At 38.7% G+C, this 21,344-nt stretch overlaps 1 protein-coding gene across 3 annotated transcripts; it reads right to left on the reverse strand.

Annotated features, from left to right (window-relative positions):
* Nucleotides 1–4,902: 4,902 nt before the first annotated feature.
* cops8.S (COP9 signalosome subunit 8 S homeolog) lies at nt 4,903–21,097 on the reverse strand. Of its 3 annotated transcripts, none has more exons than XM_018237444.2 (7): nt 20,947–21,097; nt 20,694–20,764; nt 15,633–15,681; nt 12,459–12,591; nt 10,862–10,969; nt 6,828–6,890; nt 4,903–6,340 (listed from the first exon to the last, which is right to left on the reverse strand). In XM_018237444.2, the coding sequence occupies exons 1-7, from the start codon at nt 21,028–21,030 to the stop codon at nt 6,261–6,263; spliced, it is 588 nt and encodes a 195-aa protein (XP_018092933.1). In that variant the 5' UTR covers nt 21,031–21,097; the 3' UTR covers nt 4,903–6,260.
* Nucleotides 21,098–21,344: the final 247 nt, after the last annotated feature.

The raw sequence follows: 21,344 nt of genomic DNA on the forward strand, positions 1-21,344 counted from the left end.
CAGAAGGCACCTCCTAATCCCACATGTTCAGTGAATGCCATCAGGAAGATTAGAGGAAGAAAACACACATAACCATCACTGTTGTGTCTGTTTCTTTCTAATATTGAATTACAGAGTAATTTAGACAAGCTACAATTACATGTTAAGCATGAGTGTCATGTCCATCTACCTCATCTTGCTTTAAAGGGATACTGTCATGGGAAAAATTCTGAGATCTGTTTCTCAAAAGAGCAAACAGATGTTTTTTTATTTAATTTTTAAATCTGACATATTGTCAGTTTCCAAGCTGCCCCAGTGATGTGACTTGTGCTCTGATAAACTTCAGTCACTCTTTACTGCTGTGCTGCAAGTTGGAGAGATATCATCCCCCTCCCCAGCAGCCTAACAAAAGAACAATGGGAAGGTAACCAGATAGCAGCTCCCTAACACAAGATAACAGTGGCCTGGTAGATCTAAGAACAACACTCAATAGTAAAATTCAGTTACATAGAGTAGGAGAAACAACTGCCAGAAAGAAGTTCCATCCTAAAGAGTCTCTTTCTGAAAGCACATGACCAGGCAAAATGACCTGAAATGGCTGCCTACACACCAATATTACAATTAAAAAAATAAACTTGCTGGTTCAGGAATGACATTTTATATTGTAGAGTAACTTATTTGCAGTGTAAATCATAAAAATCATGACAAAATTCCTTTAAGAAAGTCCAGCAATGGGTAATGGGTAATTCTACTTTGGGCAACACTCAGAAAAGGTTGATACTCTCTTCAAAGGGTCAATGGCAAGCCATGATTGGCTAATTAGAGCTGTTCCTATAGATAGATGGAAAGCCACATTCATAAGTAAATATTTCAGGTGACATTTACTCATCTGGCTGCAGCTTGGTAAGAGTTTGCAGATATTTTGAGAAGCCCGCATAAAAGTGCCTCGTCTGCAAGCCCAGACTGGCAATCTGTGGGTTCTGGCAAATGCCAGAGGGGCTGCTATAAGGTGCCATAGAAAGTCACTATTTAGTGAGCTGATGGGGGCTGTTTGGGCCTCTGTGTGGGCTGTTTGGGCCTGTGTGTGGGCTGATTGGGCCTCCTTGTACCTGAAATGCCAGGGCCTATTTTAATTCTCAGTCTGGATGATGCAATGTAAAATATTGGCTCTAATGTTTAGGAATATTTCTCACAAAAATACTTTGATGCCATCAGGGCTGTTTCTGAATTTAAAAACAATAAACATTAGCAAGTTCTCATTTCTGAAATATGTAATAAACTTTGATGAAATGGGCAGTGTGTCTTCATATAGTATTATGGCAAACAAAACCTAGAATTTCAGCCTTAATTTGAAACACTGAAGAATTTACAGAGCCAAACCATTAGAAGAAACATGGGAAAGTAACTTAAGGTGACCATTTTCTAGTGCTATGAGCATGTCACAAGCCACTAAACAGCATGTTTCTACTGACCGTGCTAATTTATTTTAACTGCAATTTAATTCATTTAATCTAAATATTTATTATTTTAGTGAAGGCTAATTGACAAGTGTATGTGAATATGGGAGTTTAAAACTCGCAAATTCAGATCTTAAAGTTACCAGGAATGGATTTTTGCCGTCCCTGGTAACTTGCGGGGAAATGCTGCCTGAGACAAGGTTTTGATCTTGCCTCATTGTTGGTGCACCCCTCCCCAGACATGGTAAAATGCTTGCTCTGAGGGTCTGGTGCCAACCCCCAAACATTCAGCTAGGAGGATGAATCACTGTACTTATATATACACAGGCCTTAATTATAGACCTGGGTGTGATTAATTGCCAGCAGGCATGAAATGCATAAGGCTTTTTCTGAACATGTTTTTGGAATAATCTGTGATTGCTTTACTTTGGCCAGTCAGTGGGTATTGTTAGCATGCCAGCCTGAGCGTATATGTGCAGTAAGTGTATGAAGACTGGATCCCAGCTGTTTTATATTAAAGGAGTAGATAACCTTAGTGGCCTGATCAACTTTTTCAGCCCATCTAACAATGACAAGTTCACTCATTGGTAATACGTTTTAACTGCTTAACTAACCATCTGACAGTTGTTTTGTTTAAACAGGACTGTCCTTTATTGTCTGAAAACCATTAAACATAGATCTGACATTTCCAAAATTCCTTTAGTAGTTTGCTCCAAGTAATGTTTCAGAGAAATGCCTGATACACAACATATGTAACTCCCTCTTGTCTTTTTCCTTCGGAAACAAAACGTGCCAAGATAATTTTTTCTTCATCTTACAAGGAACGTCTCGCTTGCGCTGTAAGTGTGAGCATGTATGCATAATTATGTTATACACTATATCCTTACTAGACATTAAGCCCGTTAAATTAACGGGCGCTAGAACATATGTAGTCAGACGGTCCGTGGGGCACATGCACAGTAGCGCAATCCCACGGACACAGGGACTGGACGAATTCGCCAGAGATGGTCCATGGGGCACATGCGCAGTAGCGCAATCCCACGGACACAGGGACTGGATGCAGAGACACTTCAACTTTAGTATATAGGATTATGGCTGAACTCCGCCGCGCGTTGATGTCCGATATGTCGCCATGCGATAACACGCATGCAACGTGTCGGTTGTGCAGAAGACCAATTTTAGACCTGGGAGGGGACTCTATGTGACTGAAGTGGTGTGATGGTTGATGTGGATAATATGGGTATACTCAATCGCCTAAAATAAAACTGCTAGATCATGCCTTTAGGTTGCATTTCGGATTACAGTGTGTTGGTTAGGCAGGTTTAATACCCGCTCTCACAACAGCTTATTTATATGCTGTCAGCGAACTGCCTCTAGTTTATTCCGTTTCCCCCCCCCCCCCAATCTTAATTTTTTCTTTCTTTTGGATATCCTTTTAAAATACAGTATTTATTAAAAGGTATGTTTTACACAAGAGTTTCTTGGATAGATGGGAAGATGCAGTTATATGGATCAGTCTGTTCTAAGTCACCCATCAAGGACAAAGCGAAGCAGTTACAAATTAGCTCTTCATTGCTGTACCATTAGTGTAAAATCTCCAGAGCAGGTCTTATCAATACTAAGTATGCAGTGCATTTAAAAAAACAAAACAAAAAAACAACCTTTTTAAGGTGTGTGGTTATTGTCTTGCTCAGTAGAAACACCCTTCTTTTTATATAATGTCCCAAAGTTTAATCAAAATACATAGAAAAAATACTTTGCACTTACAGTTAAGTTTATAAATATTTGGACAGAGACAACTTTTTTTCAAATTTTGGTTCTGTACATTACCACAATGAATTTTAAATGAAACAACTCAGATGCAGTTGAACTGCAGACTTTCAGCTTTAATTCAGTGGGTTGAACAAAAAGATTGCATACAAATGTGACAAACTAAAGCCTTTTTGTAACACAATCACTTCATTTCAGGGGCTCAAAATTAATTGGACAAATTAAAAAAAACAAAATAAAATGTTCATTTGTAATACTTGGTTAAAAACCCTTTGCTGGCAATGACAGCCTGAAGCCTTGAACTCAGGGACATCACCAGATTCTGTGTCTCCTTTTTAATGCTCTGCCAGGCCTTTACTGCAGCGGCTTTCAGTTACTGTTTGTCTGTGGGCCTTCTTGTTTGAAGTTTAGTCTTCAACAAGTGAAATGCATGCTCAATTGGGTTCAGATCAGGTGACTGAGTTGGCCATTCAAGAATATTCCACTTCTTTGCTTTAATAAACTCCTGGGTTGCTTTGGCTGTATGTTTTGGGTCATTATGAAACCCCCTCCCAATCAATTTGACTGCATTTAGCTGGATTTAAGCAGACAGTATCTCTGAACACCTCAGAATTCATTCGGCTGCTTCTTTCCGGTGTCACTTCATGGATAAACACTAGTGTCCCAGTGCTACTTGCAGCCATGCACGCCCAAGCCATCACAATGCCTCCGCCATGTTTTATAGATGATGTGGTATGCTTTGGATCATGAGCTGTTCCATGCCTTCTCCATACTTTTTTCTTGCCATCGTTCTGGTAGAGGTTGATCTTGGCTTCATCTGTCCAAAGAATGTTTTTCCAGAAATGTCTATTCTTGATGTTTAGGAGTGGCTTGCACCTTGCAGTGCACCCTCTGTATTTACTTTCATGCAGTCTTCTCTTTATGTTAGACTTGGATATTGATGCACCTACCTCCTGGAGAGTGTTGTTCACTTGTTTGGCTGTTGTGAAGGGGTTTCTCTTCACCATGGAAATGATTCTGCGATCATCCACCACTGTTGTCTTCTGTGGAAGTCCAGGTCTTTTTGCTTTACTGAGTTCACCAGTGCTTTCTTTCTCAGGATGTACCAAACTGTAGATTTTGCCACTCCTAATATTGTAGCAAGTTCTCGGATGGGTTTTTTTTCCTGTTTTTGCAGCTTGAGGATGGCTTGTTTCACCTGCATGGAGAGCTTCTTTGACCACATGTCTGTTCACAGCAAATTCTTCTACATACAAACACCCCCCTCAAATCAACTCCAGGGCTTTTATCTGCTTAATTGATAATGACATAAAGGAATTGATCACAGCTACCCATGAAATAGCCTTTGAGTCAATTGTCCCAATTACTTTGGAGCCGCTGAAATGAAGTGATTGTATTAAAAAAAGGCTTTAGTTCCTCACATTTTCATGTAATCTTTAACTGCATTTGAGTTCTTTCATTTAAAATTCATTGTGGTAATGTACAGAACCAAAATTAGAAAAGTTGTCTTTTCAAATATTTATGGACCTAACTGTATATAGCAAATGGGGCTACTAACGCGAACAACATGCCACGGATATAGTCTTTGCAAAAGAGGAGGCAGCAAATTCTCAATTTACAGTCTTGCAAGCTCCAGTGTTCCAAAACTACAGCATGCAACTCATTTCAAATAATATATAACAAGTACACATATCCATAGTATGGAATTAACAGTTTTAATGTCACTTTTAAAGGACATCTAAGAACAGAAGGACGTACAAAAGCCATCCTGTTTGCATTTATAGTTCAGCTAGAGCAGTTATCTTGCATTACTCAAACCTCAGTCTATTAAGCACATTTTCACATGTAACAAGATAAGGTGCAATGACAACATTTCTGAGACTGTCTCAAAGTAAAATCTGTTGGGAAACATTTAGATTAACCTTTAGTATGATGTAGAGTGAGATATTATTAGACAATTTGCCACTAGTTTTCATTTTTTGTTATTCAACTTTTGCTTCAGCAACTCTCCAGATTGCAATTTTAGCAATTTGGCTGCCATGTCCCACATTACCGTAGTAACCATGCACTGATTTAAATAAGAGGCTAAAATATGAATAGGAGAGGGCCTGAATAGAAAGAAGTGTAAAAAAATTTGATTGGTTGATGGGTAACTGCCCACTGAGTCACTACAGACCTTTCTTATGGAACAGGCATCTCTCTCGCTTGTGCATTTTAAGGGTATACATAAAAATCCTATATATTTATGAACCAAACCAATCTGTGACAATAGCCAAAGCGTTATTAGAGTGATGGGCAACAGGGGCTCTCACAACTGAATCACAACTCCCTGAATCCCATCAACAGAAAAACTTTTGTTGGAAGTCACAATTTTAATATCTTTAAATAGATGGTAAATATCCTTAAAGGATGCAGCCATGTAACATCGGTTCATAGATACAGAAGGGTTAACATTTGCTAGCACATTTACACCAGATTGTCATTGGGTCTCAGTCTCACAGTTTGAGAACTGCCAGTAGCTCACGTCATAATCCCTCTACCAGATGAATTCTCACCTTGAAAACAGCTTACTGAATATGACACAGGTCTACATTTGCTGTGGGACAGTATTAGACTATTTATTCATGGAGTTCAAAATGGAAAAAAAAAAAAAAACCAAAAAAAAAAAAAAACACACTTCCTTTGCCATAAGAGCATGCCTCGCTTATGCAATTCACTGGTAAGTCTTAACTCCTAATTGTAGAACAACGAGCATTCAACACTTAATGTGTTAAAGAGCAATCATTCATACATGACTATGCAGTATCTTAACCAGTTTATTGTTAGAGGTGCCTACAACAAATTGCACTGCACAGAGCTACAGTAAAGAGGTTCACATGCACAGCACCCAAGCCAACAGAATGCTTCATGGTCTCCCATCTGGGTTAACCCTTTCCAACTTCAGACATAAGCTCACACAGTAGAGAAAAAGTTCAATGATTGATGTGTGTGGGTTTGGAGGTGCAGAGGATTTCACTCTGCCAGCGCCTTTTGATTTTGAAGTAGGAGGGAGCTTTAATTCTCTAGGAAAGCCACGTAGTCAGTAAGTCTGGCCAGCTGCTGTTCGTTGGGGATCAAAGACAAGGGCGCAGAATCTATGAGCAGAGCAGAAAGAGAAATTACACTGACCAAAGCACCGCCTTCTGATCACAGTGTTGCAGAACAGAATTAAAAAAGGCTTAAATGGCTTTAGGAATATAGAAACCGTATATATGCCACATTAAGTTGTTCTTCCTTTAGTGAAGGAATGGTGGAAGTGTAGGGAGGAAAAACTATTTTTATCACTGTATTACACAGGCACAAAGACTTTTACTTACTGTAATAGATGTTGAAAAAGTGTATGTAAAGGTACCCTCCTAAATATGTTAACAGGTTTAATATTACTTAAAAAGATAACTAGCAGTTAGGCAGGTTAAAAAAAGTTAAGAGGTTGAACGTGTCTTTTCAACCTAACTTTCTATGTTACTATGTAAGTAGAGAATCTATATGCATACTTTATATACTTTTTATTTGTATCATGAACTTTGTATAAATATTATATAGCATGCCCAACAGATCTTGTGGAACTGCAGTGCCACCTACCTGGCTTTTTTGGCATTACCATCCCAGTGGCTGAATCAGCCTGCCAACCCTGTTCTAACACTCCTGTTGACAAAAGAAAAAAAGCAACATTAATTTGGAATGATCCCATCCAGCTGAGGATAACTCGCCATTTGAAACTCATCATAAGCATTCAAATGCAGCAACATATAACATTTGCTCCAGCTCATAGAAACAAGTTTGTAAAGGAAAAGAAGGGTGCCATAAAGAGCAGCTGTGCTGCTTTTTTTGAGGTTCCTATACTTTGAATGAACTGCAACCTCAGCATAATCTGTGGTAGGTACCAAATCCTAGATGATGCCTTGGGCAGGACTGCAAAAAGATTTTTCTGTTCTGAAACACTCAGGGTCCTCTTTACCTCTTGTTTCAGTTACTGGTTTTATTTTTGTATATAAATCTGTATGTCCAGTATATACACCATTTAAAGTACAATGCTAAATAATAAGTTGGTACCCCACGAACATTTATTAATAATAACAGTAATAGAAATGGCAGCAATATTGACAGTAGTAATCATTTTAATAGTGATACTATCTGATGGGGAGGCTCGTGTTGCACAGCAGAAGAACTCAATGGGTATTTCTATCTGTGTACATCTGGAACAAGCGGGACAGCATAACAAAATGCTAGCCTATTATTTAATCATCGACATAGTAAGTTTACTATTGGAGGATCAATTAGCATAATAAAGTAATGTACAGATTGTATGGATGAAGAAGGAATGTCAGCAAGGTTCCTAGTCAAGAGCTCTACAAGTGTTTAGGAAAGGATGAATACAAAAAAAGTCAGCACTGAGCACAGCTAAAGGAGATAATTCATATTTACTCTACCCAAGAGCAACACATATACATATCCATCTATCTAAAATAAAACATAATTCTAAACAAGTTTGCAGTATACATTTATTATTTTTTTCCTACAGATATTAATTTATGTATGTAATGTGTATACAACGAAAGTGGCGTTTGTCTGTCCCATTCTATTCTCTGCCCTGGTGGCTCAGACTGACAAGGCAGCCGATAAACAGACCTGTCTTTGCTGGGAAACTTAGACTTTTGCAACATTGTTCAAAAAGTAATAACCAGGCATTAAGCAAATGCTGCTTTCAATAGCAATTGTATTTACAAATAACTTTAAAGGGATTCTGCCATGACTTTTTTGGTCTAGTTTTTATTTCTAAATGACACAGTTTACATTATAAAAAATTCTACCATATAAAAACTCCAGTAGGCTGTCCACATTGAGCTACGAAAAGGCTAACACAGCACTTATTTTGCAGCACCCAGGAACATCTTTCATGCTTGTGTTGCTCCTCAACTCTTTTTACATCTCAACGTGGCTCGCAGCTATAAAAAAAAAAAAAAAAAAAAAGGGTTGTAGACCCTAAGAAAACCTATTGTTTCTCCTCCTGCAATGTATTTTCATATCTACACATAGCAATGCAGGTGTTGGGGAGCAGCTATCCTGTTACCTTCCCACTGTTCTGTTGATGGGCTGCTAGGGATAGAAGGGGGTGGGTGATATCAGTGCAATGTGCAGTGCAGTAGTAAAGAGTGACTGATGTTTATTAGAGCAAGTCACATGACTGAGGGCACCTGGGAAACTAACATGTCTAGCCCTATGTCAGATTTCAAAATTAAATAGAAAAATCTGTTCGCTCTTTTGAAAAACAGATTTCAGTGTAGAATTCTGCTGCAGCAGAACCATTAACTTGTGTGTTGAAAAAAATGTAAATTCCAAAAATAATTTCAAAGCAATTTTGCAATATACGTTCTAGGGATGCACCAAATCCACTTTTTGGGATTCGGCCGAATCCTTCATGAAAGATTCGGCCGAATATCGAACAGAATCCAAATTTGCCCCTGCAAATTAGGGGAGAGAAAGTAAAGGTAGGATAAATGTTTACTTTCTTGTTTTGTGAAAAAGTCAGGTGATTTCCCTTCCCACGCCTAATTTACATATGCAAATCAGGATTCAGTTCGGCCATGTACAAGGATTCGGCAGAATCCAAATCCTGCTGAAAAAGGCTGAATCCCGAATCGAATCCTGGATTCGTTGCACCCCTAATATGTTCATTACACATCTATGGTTTTTACGTTTTTATGTTTTTATACTGCAGTGGAAATAAGTATTGAACAGGTCAACGTATTTCTCAGTAAATATATTTCTAATGGGGCTATTGACATGAAATTTACAGCAGATGTCAGTAATAACCCAAGTAATCCACACCTACAAAGGACTCTAAACAAGTCCATAAATTAAGTTATGTGTAATAAAGTGAAATAACACAAAGTATTGCATGTCATTGCATACACCATACACATAAACCCCAGAAGTGAAGTTTGGAGGTGGGATCATCATAGCGTGGGACTGTTTTTCAGCAGATAATACTGGCAGACTTCATGTGATTGAAGGAAGGATGAAAGTGAAATGTACCAGGACATTCTTGATAAGAATCTGCTGAAGATAAAACAAGGGTGGACATTTCAGCAAGACAATGATCCCAAACACACAGCCAAGGAAACTCTGAATTGGTTTCAGAGAAAGAAAATAAAGCTGCTAGAATGGCCCAGTCAATCACCTGACTTGAATCCAATCAAAAATCTATGGAAAGAACTGAAGATCAGAGGTTATTGAAGAAGCCCCCTGGAACCGCCAAGATTTGAAAACAGCGTGGAAGAAGGAGACAAAAAAATAAATAAATAAATAAATCACACCTGAGCAATGCATACGAGTAGTTTCTTCATAAAGAAGACATCTTAAAGTGGTCAATACCAACAAAGTTATTCCCTGTGTCATTCCACATAACTTACGGACTTTTTTGTTTTGAGTTCTTGGTATGTGTGGATTACTTGAGTTATTACGAACATTTGGTGTAAAATGCATGTCAATAGCCCCATTAGAAATATATTTACTGAGAAAAACATGGACGTGTTCAATACTTATTTTCCCTGCTGTATATGTATTGCTATTGAAAGCAGGGTTTGACCCCCCCTGTCTAGTGTCTGCCCTAGTGGCTCAGACTGATGATGCAAGTCAGCTGATTAACAGACCTGTCTTTGATGGGGAACAAAGACTTTTGCAACAATGCTTAAATTAACAACCAGGAGTTAAGCAAATGCTGCTTTCAATGGCAAATGTTTTTACAAATAACTTTAAAAGCACTGAAAATTTTTAATAAATGTATATTGGAAAATTGATTAGAATTACATTTTCTTTTATAAGGCACATTTTTATTGAGTTGATTTGCCCTTTGAAAGCAATGAAAAATGTAATAAATATATACTGAAAAGTTGCTTGGAATTTGGTTCTCTTTTATTAGGCAGATTTCTATTTTTCGGGTTGACATGCCGTTTAAGGCACTGCTTTACAATAGTGTGGATATGGAGACAACCATATATTAAAGGGGTTGTTCACCTTCCAAACACTTTTTTCAATTTAGTTGTTTTTAGATTGTTCCCTAGAAATAATGACTTTTTCCAATTACTTTCCATTATTTATTTTTTACGTTTTTTCCAAAATCTAAGTTTAAAGTTGAACGTTCCTGTCTCTGGTGTTTGAGTCTGGCAGCTCAGTAATCCAGGTGCAGATTCTGAACTGTTACAATTTTGCAACATTTAGTTGATACATTTCTCAGCAGCATCTCTGGAGTATTAGAATTGATACAATTGTTGCTAACAGCTGCCTGTAATGAAACCCAGAGATTCTGCTCAGCAGGGACAAAGATAAGAAATGTATCAACTAAATGTATCAATTTAGAACAGTTTACAGGATCGGCGACCCCCCCTCCCAGAGCTGCTTCAGAAGGAGAGAAATGACACTTTATACTTCAATATTAGAAAAACCGTGACACATAGAAAATAGAAAGTCATTGGAAAAAGTCGTTATTTCTGGTGATCTATCTGATAACAACTAGTTGTTTGAAGGTGAACAACCCCTTTAATAATTTATGCACATACCCGTTATAAACCTTGCACCAAAGCCGCATTTTATTCATAAAAAAAAAATGCACAAACCTTTAACAGCCTCCTCTACAGGAAGACCAACAAAAGCTGCAAAATCATCTGCAGAAATCGAGGTATATGCTTGGGAAACCAAACCAAAAGCTCGCTGTTGTGTCGCATCTATGGAATAAAAAATATATTTGCCATAAGTATTTTTTTTAATGTACGGTTAGTTATATCTACTCCTCATTTAAGCTTACAGTCAGGTGGAATAAAACTGAAAACTACCATTCAAATGGATAGAAGAATGGGCAAAATTGCCAGAAGGTCTAAAGTTACCTGTGAGTACTGTTACAATTAGAAGACTCCTATGTGAAGCCAAGCTATCGGCAAGAAGCCCCCGCGAAGTCCACTTGTTGAAAAAAGGTTACAATTTGCCAAAGAACACATTGACTTTCATGTTTTGATTTGAAATAGAATGTGCAGTGTTCCCAAATCATTTGCAAGTATGGAAATAAGCTATAAGGATTTTGAATTTTATTCATTTTTCTAAACACATTGCCGTTATTCTGAACATAGCTGTATACTCTAACTTGCTCTTTATGAAATGTACAAACTTCTCCTAGGCTGCAATATGCAAAATAATCAAGTTGTAGATTGCTTTTAAATAAACGTAATATGATGCAGACAGCAATGTAGACAATATGCAATTTATTTTACATATGGTGTCCTGCAGCTTTCAAGTTGTGGCTGCCAAGTTAAAGAGCAGGGGCACACGAAGCTACTGGGGTGATTAGTCGCCCAGCGACAAATCGCTTCTTCTTTGGGCAACTAATATCCTGAACTGCCTACTCGCTGGCTAGAATCTAAATCGCCAATGGGATGGCACTTGGAGCTCTTTGTTTTCCCGAAGACTTCCGACTTTGGCAAACGAAGCTCTTTGAGTGGTTGCTTTTGACTGGTAAAGAACCCCAAAACTCATGCATCATCACAAACAGTTAAACTTGTACTCCTGTGAAAGTCTGTCTACCACTCTTCATTCATACTTCAGAACCACGCTACTATATCGCTCGCCAGTAACGCAGTCTCTGCAGAAACTCAAGAGCACTGGAGGAGCGAGAGAAGGATGAGGTATGGAAGTGCGCAGAGACACAGGAGCAGAAGGCTTTATTTTTGGTGCACACGTCCTGTAAGAAGTGTCTTTAGTATGGGCAATTATGAGCAGACCATCCAGAACGTTTTCTTGCTATTAAGACTGAGTGGGGTTATATGCTGTAGTAAAACTGCTAATTTTGTCAATGTTATTAATGAATGTTATGAACTGGGAGAGTGTTTGTGTCAGATAATGATTGGCATACACACAGACAAATGAATGATTGACAGAGAGCTAGTAAAGAGGATTCTCACTGGAGAATTCTCTTGAATATGTAATTAAACTTGGGATGCCTTCTTTCAAAAAAAAAAAAAAAATTAGAATTCTGAAGAGCCCATCAGAATGTGAAGATCTTGGTGTGGGAGATTATTCCCCACTATTCAAAGCTGTAGCAGGTGCAAATGCAGTATTATCTACAAGGTAAGCACATTTCATCCTCCCAAGTTACTAGTTATAGTTTCCAGTCAGAAGTTATTGTGTCTGACTACAGCACACCGCTATTAAATGGGGTTATACCTCTTACAGCCTCCATGATTTGTTGGATGTTCTCAGACCACTGATATGCAGAGATGGATGTGTAGATCCCTGGGAAATCTCTCTGCCAAATCTTCTGTCCTACTTCCCAGATCCCACCAAGCTCAGAGTGGGACTGCAAATGATTAAGAATAGACTGCATTAGAACTTTATTGAAATAGTGGAAACCGTTCTATAAGATAACCTAGAAATTATTTTAAACCAGTGCTGAATATCATGTTCATAAAGAGCAGAAGGGAAACTAATATAAACACATCCTGTCAACCAATATTAACATTATAACCTGTCCAAAATATTGCTTCTTAAAGGAGAAGGAAAGTTAAAAAAAGCTCTATGTATTACCCCTTAGGTGAAGAACTACTTACAATAATGCTGCCTCTATACAAGATTCCCTTTAGCTGCATGTAGAAATTGAGGTTAAAAATATTGAAGAGTGCATAAAATACAGAGGACATCCCTCTGCTGATAGAATACTGCTCAATCAGGGCTTGCACATGATCACATGTAAAAAGTGAACGTCATCATTAAAGGAGAAGGAAAGGTTAAAACTAAGTAAGCCTTATCAGAAAGATCCATCTAAATATACCAGTAAACCCCCAAAGTAATGTTGCTCTGAGTCCCCTGTCAAAAGAAACAGCATTTCTTTCCTTCTATTGTGTACACATGGGCTTCTGTATCAGACTTCCTGCCCTCAGTTTAAACCTCATTGCCCTGGGCAAGAGCATGCTCAGTTTGCTCCTCTCCCCCCACCCCTCCCTTCTCTACTGTAATCTGAGCCCAGAGCAGGGAGAGACTCAGGCAGGAAGTGATGTCACACCACATTAATACTGCAGCTCCTATTCTAAACAAACAGAGAGTTTCTAGAGCTTTTTGCTCAGGTATGGTAAAATATTCTACAGAATAAATATAGCATTCTAGCTTGCACTATTGCAGCCAATCTATTGGCAATAAAATGCCTCCGTAGCTTTCCTTCTCCTTTAACCTCCTTCTCCTCCACTTCATTGTGAAGTACCAACAGCAATGATCGCTTCTTGTTGCTGTAAAAGAATGCGATCTTTGGTCCTTGTGACCCAAAGGGGTCATGAGGGAGAACTGCGCATGCGTGCTTTCGGACCGGGAGACAGAGGATATGACGAGCACTTCATCTAGATGGCGGCCGCAAAGTCCGCTGCAGTGATTTAATTCAATGTGTTGGTGCAAGTAAACCATTGTGAATGGAGTAATTAAAGTACGGCGTTTCAGGAGGGGGGGCATGCAACCTTTCGGTCTCCTTTAAAGGGCATTTACACCGTCAAATTATTATAGTTCCAGGATCCCACAAAGAGGTAAAAAAGTTTTGTATAGAGGTGGGGTGAGGAAGGCAGCAGTTTTCTTGCAAAGTTTCGCCAGCGAAAACAGGTTAATTTCAAACATCCCTATTCAAAACAATTCAAGACCTGAATGAGTCTTTTATTAACATGCATTTATATAGCGCCAACATATTGCATAGCACTTTTAAAGTAAATGTGATTAAACAACTAAATCACATGAATTATGTACATAGAACATATGGAGTTACATACATCACAATCAATACCGGTATAAAAGTTGAGGAAGGCCCTATGCAGAGAGCTTACACTCTAAAGGGAAGGGAGTAATACACAAGGTGTGGGAGTGGGCAAGATCGAATTAAGCGGGTGAGAAATGTGGTACTGTATGTGGTTTTGCGTTTGGTAGTTAAGCAGAGTGAGGGTAGGCTTCTCGAAAGAAGTGCGTTTTCAGAGATTTCTTGAAAGCAGGAATGTTGGGAGAAAGTCGGACAGACCGTGGGAGAGAGTTACAGAGGAGGGGTGCAGCCCTTGCAAAGTCTTGAATGCGAGCATGTGAGGAGGTAATGAGGGAAGAGTGGAGTAGCAGTTCAGTAGAGGAGCGTAGTAAGCAGTTGGGTGAGTATATAGAGATGAGTTCAGAGATGTAGGGTGAGGCAGAGTTATGAAGTGCTTGGAATCATGGTCAATTTGAATTTGATTCTGAAAGTTAGCGGAAGCCAGTGCAGGGATTGACAGAATGGCGAGGCAGAGCGGTTGCGGAGGTGTATGAGCCTCGCAGCAGTGTTCATTATGGACTGGAGAGGTGACAGTCTCTGGAGGGGAAGGCCAATTAAAAGAGAGTTACAGTAGTCTAGACGTGATATGACGAGAGAGTGAATAAGAATTTTGGCAGTATCTTGGGTGATGAATGATCGTATTTTGGATACGTTCCTTAGGTGGAAGTGACTGGATATGAGGAGTGAATGACAGGGCAGGATCTAGGATAACCCCAAGGCAGCAGGCCTGGGGAGAGAGGGCGATAGCAGAATTGTTAGCTATGATGGATATTTCCGGGATGTTACTGGTGTTAGTTGGAGGAAAGAGAACCATTTCAGTTTTAGAGAGGTTTAATTTAAGGTAGTGTTGCGACATCCAGGTAGAGATAGCGAACAGGCAGGAGGAGACGCGAGTTAGGAGTTCTGGGTTGAGATCAGGAGATGAGAGATAGATATGAGTATCGTCAGCATAGAAGTGGTAGTGGAAACCATACGAGTTGATTAATTTGCTGAGGGAGGAAGTATAGAGGGAGAATAGTAATGGTCCCAGGACAGAGCCTTGAGGAACCCCAACAGAAAGAGGTAGGGGAGAAGATGCTACTCCATTGTAGGAGACACAGAAGTAATGATTGGTGATGTAAGTAGAAAACCAGGACAGGGCTGTGTCACAAAGGCCAAGCGAATGGAGGGACTGGAGGAGGAGAGGGTGATCTACAGTGTCAAATGCAGCGGAGAGATCAAGCAGTATAAGTAGTGAGAAATGATTGTTGGCTTTAGTGGTTAAAAGCTCATTAGTCGGGTCAGGGCAGTTTTAGTGAAGTGTTAAAACCAGATTGTAGGGGGTCCAGCAGGTCTTAATTTAGGTTCTTTAAAGAGTCTTTAATTCAGGTTTGAACAGACCTAAGGGCTATTTCACCTTTAAGCATAAACAGAAAAAAGTATACAACCCACCTCTGCAGATTATATCAGCCTTTTAAATATGGGCAAAATATAGAAATAAATATAGGCATTATTAGAATTTGCTGATGCACCATTAGATAAGTAGTAGTAGAATTAAGCTATTACACAAACAAGCTGATAACATTACTTACGGATTTGATTGCCGACGGGATTCTTTTCCACAAATAACGTGCATTATTCCTAATAAAAAGAGAAAAAGCACCAAAAGTTTCAAACACTATACAGAATTATTTCTTGAACAAAACTGGCAATTTTGTGAATGAATTTGTTCAGAGATGCGCAGACACCGCTATCAATGTTACTGACGTGTTTGGGGTGACCGTTTGTTACTTATTCCTTCTGGACTTATAATGGATTTTACTTGAACTTTAATATATACCTTTATTAAAGAACAAATGCATGTCTCATGGGGCTCAATCTACAATAAAATATAACTTTTATTGATATGTGCTTAACACTGTTAATATTGTTAAAGGGGTGGTTCACCTTTAAGTTAACTTTTAGTATGTTACAGAATGGCTAATTCAAAGCATCTTTTCAATTGGTCTTTATTATTTATTTTTTATAGTTTGTTTTTCTTCTTTTGCTGAAAATTGCAAACTGGAAAGCCACTGAATAAAATGCTAATAATCCACAGATAATAAAATATTAAAAACAATTTATTGCCAACACTGTACTTGAATATCTGTCAATAAGATTTAAGGGGACCTAATGTTTGCGTTATTTTTGGCATTAAAGGAAAACTATACCCCCCAAACAATGTAGGTTTCTATAAAAAGATATTGCATAAAACAGCTCATATGTAAAATCCTGCTTCATGTAAATAAACCATTTTCATAATAATATACTTTTCTAGTAGTATGTGCCATTGGGTAATCATAAATAGAAAATTGCCATTTTAAAAAATAAGGGCAGCCCCCTGAGATCGTAAGATTCACTGTACTCACAAACAAACCATACATGTTAGGTCACATGAGCCAATTAACAGACAGAGTTGTGTCTTTTGCTTCCACACTTCTTCCTGTTACAGTTAGAGTTGTAGTATTTCTGGTCAGGTGATCTCTGAGGCAGCACACAGACCATCACGAAATGGTGGCTCAAGGCAAGAGATGTAAAAGGGCAATATTTACTTAAATATATATTCCAGTTTGGTAAGATTCTTTAATATGCCACTTAATGTGATATGAACTATCTGTTGCTTAAGTGTTCATTTTAGGGGTATAGTTTTCATTTAAAGGAGAAGGAAAGGTCTTTATACATGGGGGTGCCAAAAGTTAGGCACCCCCAAGTGATGACTGAATAGTCCTCGCATGGTGAGCTGCTCAAAGGCTGTAGTTTAGGGATTGTGGAGTTTTTTGACTAATGTGATAAAATAGGATTTGGCGACAGTTCCCCTTTGAAGGCAGATAAGTATGTCTAAACAAATTGTTTATAATGGGAGAGGGGGTAGGGCATCCAAACATTTTAAATGAATGTGTGATGAAGAAATGAGGAGACTTACAAGTCATTATGCAGCAAGTACAATGCCAAGAGCTGGTTGTACACCTGAGGGCTGGCAATACCGCCTGGAGCCTGTGAGAACAACGAGACAATGACAGCGAGTTTAATAAAACGTCAACGTAACAGCAGCAGCAACATGTATTTCTATGGATGCGCCATAAATGACATTTCCCCATAATAGCACTCTCTCTGCATTGCTGCGCTACACTGTTACACTCCGCCCCACGCGAGGCAGCACTTAGTGAATCACAATACCTCCAACTCCTGTTCCTCGCACTGTTCCTGAAGCTTCTGGAAAGACACAGAATTTTGCGCCATCACGGACTCCGACAGCTTCATTGCGGGACCTCAGTTCCGCTCAACACAAAAAACAAACTTCCCGCTTCCGGTTTAAATCACGTGATAAGTTGCAGCACCCGGCTTCTTATTGGTTGGCGTGTGTTGGAACGCAAACGTGAAACCGCTTCCTGTATTGAAGCCGTTTTATCACGTGGTTGGTTAGCCTAAGCCGTTTCTTCAGTTCCCATGCCAGTCCGATAGCGAGTACGGTGTAAAGGTTCACCTCTGACAAACTTTCCAAGCCCCCATGCAAATCTGACCTCTGTTGGGTTTGAAAACGCGGAACTGAACACGTTTATGTGGACGACACAGTTTATAGGGTATAGGGCGATGAGGTGGTAGCCAGGGGCAAATATAGCCTGCCATAGGTCGATGCTGCTTTATTTGGGCATGTTCGTGTTCTGCCTTGATCTCAGTTATACTTAAAACATGATAATGTTATTTGATTCTCAGCGCACATATTTAAAGGAGACATATAGCGTAGGGTTGCCACCTTTTCTGGAAAAAAATACCGGACTTCTTATATATTTATCTTTTTTACCTATTAATAACATTGGGATCAACCATCATTTTTACTGGCCAGGCTGGTAAAATACATAAGGATAAATAAAAACCCCCTAATTTTGTAGGCAATTATAAGTAATATATGGTGTTGCTTTAACATGGTGCTAAAAATGAATAGTATCTATAAAAATAGCCCCTTTATTGGAGCTCCCTTTAGATGTTCACTGGTCCCTGTCTGTGTTTTGAATGAGAGGTGGGTGTGCCCTAACGGTCCCTGCCTGAAGAACAGTAGGAGGGGACAGCCAATCACAGCCCTGCTAGCTGCTGATTGGTTCCTGTCCTACAGTATAGTGAGCTTAGAGCGGCCAGCTCCCCTGCACAGCCTGGGAATCCAGGGAGCAGGAAGTAGAAGAGAAGGGAGGGATTATTAGGGTTTTTGCAGAAATATTCAATAAATCAGCCTGAAACACTAATATATATATATATAATAATACACAAAAGCCATGAATATCTTGTAAATTATATCCTTATAAACGGTGAGTAGTGATGTCATCAGTTATAAACGGTGAGTAGTGATGTAATTTCTGTCACATGACTCACTAAAATTTGTGTATTATAATTAATAAAGTACCCCCAGTTGTAAAATATGAGGATATTATAAGTTACCTCGGAGTTCCATGACCTGTATAAAAACACTCGGCCTTCGGCCTCGTGTTTTTATATGGTCATGAAACTCCTTGGTAACTTATAATATCCTTATATTTTACAAGAGGGGGTACTTTATTCACTATATATATATATATATATATATATATATATATATATATATATATATATATATATATATATATATATATATATATATATATATATATATATATATATATATATATATATATATATATATATATATATATATATATAATTTTTTTTTTTTTTTTTACACGTCCCTTTAAAAGGCTCAGGTAAAATATTCAGAACTGTTTTACTTTGTGAGGTCACACAGAGCAACGTATGTGTGGAGGGCTTACGCACACAACCGAATATCCAAATGAATTTATAGAACACACCTCACTGAGTGTGCTTTTGTACATTGTAGGCATATGTTCAGCATACACTTTTATGCTTATCCTCATGTCAAGATTAATGTGTGCAATTCATATCCACTTGCACTCACATGCAGTTGTATACATACAGCACATAATATACACATTCATATGCCTGTATGCATATCTGTGTCCAAATGCATATGTAGCACATTATGTACTGTATATCCATTTGCACATGATCCATATGTTTAGAAACCTATGTAGTAGTCATATACACTTCTGTAGATGAATTCAATACATACAGTGCAACACTTGCATATTTATCCATATTTCCAGATGCATATGTACAACCCACCATCATATCCAGATGCATTTCTACCAACCATATACATGTAGACACATATCCTTTTATATATGTAAAATCCACATACACTTTTGTATCCATCAATATGCCCTGATTCCTATGTACTACCCACATGGGCATCTGCAGGAAATTATACAGACGGGCTGGGTAAAGTCATCAATTAAAAGCAACCTGTTTTCCTATACTAAGCTTGTGTACAATAACTAACTAATTGTAAATGTAATGTCAGATGGTCAATCCTTAAATACCCGTAAATATCTGTTTGGAAAGCACATTCACTGCATCTGTATTGATCAGGAATCAACTTGACGTAAATCACCAAGTGTGTTTACTTATGTTTTAAATTATCCCTAACCTCTGTAAATTGTAAGGGGTTAGGGCCCTCATCCAATTTTTATTTTCTAATCCCTGTTTGTGAAAGTAGAAGCAAAGTCGTTGGTATAACCCCGGCCAGTGCAGTTTTCTGCTGATAGGAGCACCGGCCCAGGGTTTCAGATAAGTAAATACATTCACATGGGGGTGCCTAACATTTGGCACCCCCAAGTGCTAAACAACTTTCCTTCTCCTTTTAAATTATAGACTTTAGATTGCTCAGGTAAGTAAATACATTCAGGTCAATTGCTACATTCACTTGGTAGTGCATAACATTTGGCACCCGTTAGTGCTAAACGACTTCTCCTTTTAATTATAGACTTTAGTTTGTTGCAAATTAATGTAAAAAGCTTAGTAACTTGCTAGTGCTATATAAATAAATGAAGATGAATTTTGAACTTGTATTTGTTATAAATCAATGTTTTGATATCCCTATTGATATGGCCTCTTAGGCAAATTTAAAAACAAAACAAATACAGCTATGAGAGCAATTATCCAGAATGATTGGGACCTTGGGTATTGAAGAGAGTCTGCCTACTTTAAGTCTATTGCAAAATCATTTAAACATTAATTAATTAAAACTAATAGGACTGTTTTCAAAGATCAAGTACAAGGTACTGTTTTATTATTAGAGAAAAGGCAGTTTTAAAAATGTGAATTATTTGATTAAAATAAGGTCTATGGGAGATGGCCCTCCCGTAATTCCGAGCATTCTGGATAACGAATCCTATTCCTGTATGCATTTCACAAGATTGCTTGAAGCTTATACTTACTGCATGGATTCCACCTCCTTGGATTTTTTTTATTTTTTTTTTAAATCCAGGGCAAGAGGAAAGTTGCATAAAACCCAAGTATAGTCTCCTTTATGCTGCCAGTCCACACATGACTGCCAAATAGCCAATCATAGCTCTTATTTAGCACTCCCCAAGCTCTTTTTACATGTGGCTCTAGGGTAAAAAAAAAAGGTAGGGGAGCTCTGTTCCAATGTAACGTTTAGCCCAGGGGTTTCCACGAGGTACTGTTGACACAGATATAAATCAAGTGAAAGAAATGAGGAGACTTACAAGTCATTATGCAGCAAGTACAATGCCAAGAGCTGGTTGTACACCTGAGGGCTGGCAATACCACCTGGAGCCTGTGAGAACAACGAGACAATGACAGCGAGTTTAATAAAACGTCAAGGTAACAGCAGCAACAACAAGAATTACTATCGATGCGCCATAAATGACATATCCCCATATTGCACTCTCTCTGCATTGCTGCGCTACACTGTTACACTCCGCCCCACGCGACGCAGCATTTAGTGAACCAGAATACCTCCAACTCTTGTTCCTCGCACTGTTCCTGAAGCCTCTGAAAAGACACAGGATTTTGCGCCATCACAGACTCTGGCAGCTTCATTGCGGGGCTCCCGGGACCTCAGTCCCGCTCAACAAAAAAAAAACTTCCCGCTTCCGGTTTAAATCACGTGATAAGTTGCGGCACCCGGCTTCTTATTGGTTGGTGTGTGTTGGAACGCAAACGTGAGCCGCTTCCTGTATTGAAGCCGTTTTATCACGTGGTTGGTTAGCCTAAGGCAGCCGTTATAGCCGTTTTTTCAGTTCCCATGCCAGTCCGATAGCGAGTACGGTGTAAAGGTTCACCTCTGACAAACTTTCCAAGCCCCCATGCAAATCTGACCTCTGTTGGGTTTGAAAACGCGGAACTGAACACGT

The sequence above is a fragment of the Xenopus laevis genome, chromosome 9_10S (genome assembly GCF_017654675.1).
Source record: "Xenopus laevis strain J_2021 chromosome 9_10S, Xenopus_laevis_v10.1, whole genome shotgun sequence".
In the NCBI taxonomy this organism is placed as follows: domain Eukaryota; kingdom Metazoa; phylum Chordata; class Amphibia; order Anura; family Pipidae; genus Xenopus; species Xenopus laevis.

What these genes read in the sequence shown, in the direction of transcription:
- cops8.S (XM_018237444.2), bottom strand. Translation starts at nt 21,030, where the DNA reads ATGAAGCTGCCAGAGTCTGTGATGGCGCAAAATCCTGTGTCTTTTCAG. An exon ending in TACTTGCTGCATAATGACTT is followed by an intron (nt 15,682 to 20,693) that starts GTAAGTCTCCTC and finishes TCTTTTTATTAG; the next exon opens with GAATAATGCACGTTATTTGT. An exon ending in TGTAGAGGAGGCTGTTAAAG is followed by an intron (nt 6,891 to 10,861) that starts GTTTGTGCATTT and finishes TTTTGTCAACAG; the next exon opens with GAGTGTTAGAACAGGGTTGG.